The 5,000-nt window shown below is 44.0% G+C and overlaps 1 protein-coding gene across 1 annotated transcript in view; it reads right to left on the bottom strand.

Moving 5' to 3' along the window:
* Positions 1–5,000, bottom strand: part of krr1 (KRR1 small subunit processome component homolog) — a 25,503-nt gene that overhangs the window by 18,556 nt on the left and 1,947 nt on the right. The window contains exons 2-7 of the mRNA XM_060903544.1: positions 3,473–3,645; positions 3,188–3,322; positions 2,098–2,223; positions 1,748–1,831; positions 923–979; positions 653–823 (exon numbers count right to left, since the gene is read on the bottom strand). Of these exons, the coding sequence (XP_060759527.1) occupies positions 653–823; positions 923–979; positions 1,748–1,831; positions 2,098–2,223; positions 3,188–3,322; positions 3,473–3,645 (746 nt within the window). The remainder of the gene's footprint in view (positions 1–652; positions 824–922; positions 980–1,747; positions 1,832–2,097; positions 2,224–3,187; positions 3,323–3,472; positions 3,646–5,000) is intronic.

Below are 5,000 nucleotides of genomic sequence, written 5' to 3'. Positions count from 1 at the left end.
TGCTCTCAGGTTGAGGTGGTGTGTGTGTGTGTGTGTGTGTGTGTGTGTGTACCTTGCTCTCAGGTTGAGGTGGTGTGTGTGTGTGTGTGTGTGTGTGTGTGTGTGTGTGTGTGTGTGTGTGTGTGTGTGTGTGTGTGTATACCTTGCTCTCAGGTTGAGGTGGTGTGTGTGTGTGTGTGTGTGTGTGTGTGTGTGTGTGTGTGTGTGTGTGAGTGTACCTTGCTCTCAGGTTGAGGTGGTGTGTGTGTGTGTGTGTGTGTGTGTGTGTGTGTGTGTGTGTACCTTGCTCTCAGGTTGAGGTGGTGTGTGTGTGTGTGTGTGTGTGTGTGTGTGTGTGTATACCTTGCTCTCAGGTTGAGGTGGTGTGTGTGTGTGTGTGTGTGTGTGTGTGTGTGTGTGTGTATACCTTGCTCTCAGGTTGAGGTGATGTGTGTGTACCTTGCTCTCAGGTTGAGGTGGTGTGTGTGTGTGTGTGTGTGTGTGTGTGTGTGTGTGTGTGTGTGTGTGTGTACCTTGCTCTCAGGTTGAGGTGGTGTGTGTGTGTGTGTGTGTGTGTACCTTGCTCTCAGGTTGAGGTGGTGTGTGTGTGTGTGTGTACCTTGCTCTCAGGTTGAGGTGGTGTGTGTGTGTGTGTGTGTGTGTGTGTGTGTACCTTGCTCTCAGGTTGAGGTGGGGGAAACGGTGTGTACTCTTTCTTGATCATCTTCTTCTTCGTTTGTTGTCGTTTGTTGATGTGTTTGTGTTTGAAGTTGGGGAGGAAGCGCTCCCAGCTCTGAGTGCAGAGTTCCGGGTCTCTCGCCAGCTCACGCTTGATCATCAACGCCTGCAACATCGGGGGGGTCATGTTCAGCAGTGTGTGTGTTCGTGAAGTATGCGAGTTGTGTGTTCGCATGTTTATGTTCGTACACAATTTTCAGTTTACCTTAATGTTGTAGATCGGATGAATGTTCTTCATAGTGTCCAACACCACCTTACGCACCTGATCTCTCACACACACACACACACACACACACACACTCAATCTCTAAGATTAATGTCAGTTTTGCTCATCGTTTCCTGAATTCTCACCTTGCTCTTATTTAATCAATAAATCCTTTTCAATCTTAGATACATGTTTATTTTATTATATTAAAGACAATACGGGGCAGGACAGGTGTGACTCTCATTCAATAATGTTTATTCAGGAGCAGTTTCTTGCATGACAGAAGTGTTCAAGGGAACATTTGATTTGCTGTAAATGGGAGTATGGGATGACTGATGACTAACACGAGTCATCGAAAATTTCCCTATTTTCCCAGAAAGGATAAATCAAAGGTTAAATGTAAAAAATTCTATAACTTTTTTCATATTTACAGTATAAACTATACTTCATAAACCCCATTATTGTCCCGGCGTCCCCACAAGCCACGCCACCGTCCGTCCCGGCGTCCCCACAAGCCACGCCACCGTCCGTCCCGGCGTCCCCACAAGCCACGCCACCGTCCGTCCCGGCGTCCCCACAAGCCACGCCACCGTCCGTCCCGGCGTCCCCACAAGCCACGCCACCGTCCGTCCCGGCGTCCCCACAAGCCACGCCACCATCCGTCCCGGCGTCCCCACAAGCCACGCCACCGTCCGTCCCGGCGTCCCCACAAGCCACGCCACCGTCCGTCCCGGCGTCCCCACAAGCCACGCCACCGTCCGTCCCGGCATCCCTGTTAACTGTAAAAGTGTGTGTGTGCGCGCGCATGTGTGTGTGTGGTTATACCTCCTTTAGGCCACTGTAAGGTCCAAGAGCAGACACGGTGTTCCCCTGCACCATCACATAACAGTTTGTAAGCAGCTCCAGAGCCTAAACACACACACACACATTAATAAACATTATTTCATCATTGAAGTAAAAGTAGGCAAAGCCGAGCCGTTGAAAAATTGCCAATGGGTCATCTTTAAAGGAATGGTTTATCTTTAAAGAAGACGTAAACGTTATATGCTGATGAGATTGTAAGTGATGTGATGATGAAACAACACTCCTCCCACAGTGGACTAAATCTCATCCGTGTCCATGTGTGTGTGTTTTAACGTATGAGTGCCCTCTACAGGTTAGAGTGATGTTCTGACCTTCAGCGTGGATCCTTTAGGTCCAATTATTCTCTGTCTGCGTTTGACGAAGCGTTCTCTGTTCCGCACCATCGTCCCGATCTTTATAATATCACACGCCATGTCATCCTGCAGGATTCGCACTGCCTTCATGTGAAAAAAATATACATTATATACAGGTACTGGGCAATTCCATGTAAATGTCAATCTCACCATGCAAAAATAAAGCAACATGTAATACATCAAAACCACTCCCAGAGATCTCACCCAGGCCTGTATTTTACAGATGTGAATAAGTTGAACCAATTTGTAACCAACCTAATATGTCACTGTCAGTCTTTCTTTCTTATAATGTAAAACCCAAGCTAAAATCAACTTTGATCATGTACAATTCTATATTATTGCCACAAGCCACAGAAATGTATGCTAAAATCCACAAAACAGCAAAACAATAGCCATCCTAAATATTATTTAAGAACTTTGATAGTTTTAGCTGATATTTAGAGAGTTTTTCAAAGGGTTATGGTGGTTAAATTGCTGATTTTCTAAACATATGCCATGTCTATTTCAGACGCGTCACATCCGTAACGGAATTTCGTCACATCCATAACGCTGACTTTTCCTTCCGAAACTCTGCATGAAATACAAAATATTTTAAACAAAGATTTTTTAATATTCACCTTGGACCCCTCTATCAAATGGATATCTCCATTTCGACATTAGGTTTACAATTTCACAGAGTTTGATAAAAATGTACAGTCACCCAAGAAAAGTGATACTTTTTCTGTCACATCCATAACGCATCTTTTATTGGCATTTTCTGGCATGCCCTAGATGTACTATGGGAATTGTTCTTGTTCTATCACTTCTCCAGTATGGTACAACCTTAAAATATGCAACACCTGTTTAAATATTGGGAGACAATAAAACATGCACTGGGTCATTTGTTGCCATTTTGAGTTCAAGTGTCACGTCCATAACGCTGGAATTGCTCTACTATATATTTAATATACAATTATAATGTCAGCATATGATTATAAATACAATCTAATAGTCCTCTACACGTTAATATTTAATCAAAAATAATATTAATAATAATGTGTTAGCGTACCTGTTCAAAGGGCACACTTCGGGCCAGCAGCTTAATGAGGTCTCGAGCTCGGAGGATGGCGTAGGGGTCGAAGGTTTTTTTTGTAGTGCTGACTGTGATGCTCCCTTCAATCAGATCCAAAGTGGCATTGATGAACTACAACACAGAGATAATTCAATTAATAATAATAAACATTAACAGACAGAACGACAGACAGGTACGATGTCACTGTAGGTATTAGTTTTCTGTACTAGAGACCAGCACTCAGAGAGAGACAGACAGAGAGAGAGAGACAGACAGACATACGATGTCACCGAGGGCCTTCTGCACTAGAGGCCAGCACTCTCTCAGGTAACTCTCTCTGTATTTGGGGAACAGAGTGGCGAAGCTGCTCTCCTCCAGCAGGCCACGTGGGTTATCCTCCTTTGTAAATGTAGGCTCCACCCACCCATCTGGTACCGTCAGCAAATCACTGTCATCTGAATAACATATGGAGAGGGGAGAAAAAAAAACAACTTATGGGGGTGTGGGTGTGCATACAGTGGTGCTTGAAAGTTTGTGAACCCTTTAGAATTGTCTATATTTCTGCATAAATATGACCTAAAACATCATCAGATTTTCACACGAGTCCTAAAAGTAGATAAAGAGAACCCAGTTAAACAAATGAGACAAAAATATTATACTTGGTCATTTATTTATTGAGGAAAATGATCCAATATTACATATCCGTGAGTGGCAAAAGTATGTGAACCTTTGCTTTCAGTATCTGGTGTGACCCCCTTGTGCAGCAATAACTGCAACTAAACGTTTGCGGTAACTGTTGATCAGTCCTGCACACCGGCTTGGAGGAATTTTAGCCCGTTCCTCCGTACAGAACAGCTTCAACTCTGGGATGTTGGTGGGTTTCCTCACATGAACTGCTCGCTTCAGGTCCTTCCACAACATTTCCATTGGATTAAGGTCAGGACTTTGACTTGGCCATTCCAAAACATTCACTTTATTCTTCTTTAACCATTCTTTGGTAGAACGACTTGTGTGCTTAGGGTCGTTGTCTTGCTGCATGACCCACCTTCTCTTGAGATTCAGTTCATGGACAGATGTCCTGACATTTTCCTTTAGAATTCGCTGGTATAATTCAGAATTCATTGTTCCATCAATGATGGCAAGCCGTCCTGGCCCAGATGCAGCAAAACAGGCCCAAACCATGATACTACCACCACCATGTTTCACAGATGGGATAAGGTTCTTATGCTGGAATGCAGTGTTTTCCTTTCTCCAAACATAACGCTTCTCATTTAAACCAAAAAGTTCTATTTTGGTCTCATCCATCCACAAAACATTTTTCCAATAGCCTTCTGGCTTGTCCACGTGATCTTTAGCAAACTGCAGAAGAGCAGCAATGTTCTTTTTGGAGAGCAGTGGCTTTCTCCTTGCAACCCTGCCATGCACACCATCGTTGTTCAGTGTTCTCCTGATGGTGGACTCATGAACATTAGCCAATGTGAGAGAGGCCTTCAGTTGCTTAGAAGTTACCCTAGTGTCCTTTGTGACCTTGCTAACTATTACACGCCTTGCTCTTGGAGTGATCTTTGTTGGTTGACCACTCCTGGGGAGGGTAACAATGGTCTTGAATTTCCTCCATTTGTACACAATCTGTCTGACTGTGGATTGGTGGAGTCCAAACTCTTTAGAGATGGTTTGTAACCTTTTCCAGCCTAATGAGCATCAACAACACTTTTTCTGAGGTCCTCAGAAATCTCCTTTGTTCGTGCCATGATACACTTCCACAAACATGTGTTGTGAAGATCAGACTTTGATAGATCCCTGTTCTTTA

This window comes from Neoarius graeffei, chromosome 21 (assembly GCF_027579695.1).
Source record: "Neoarius graeffei isolate fNeoGra1 chromosome 21, fNeoGra1.pri, whole genome shotgun sequence".
Classification (NCBI taxonomy): domain Eukaryota; kingdom Metazoa; phylum Chordata; class Actinopteri; order Siluriformes; family Ariidae; genus Neoarius; species Neoarius graeffei.
Note: the sequence above shows the minus strand (reverse complement) of the source record. Positions and strands in the feature narration are given on the sequence as shown.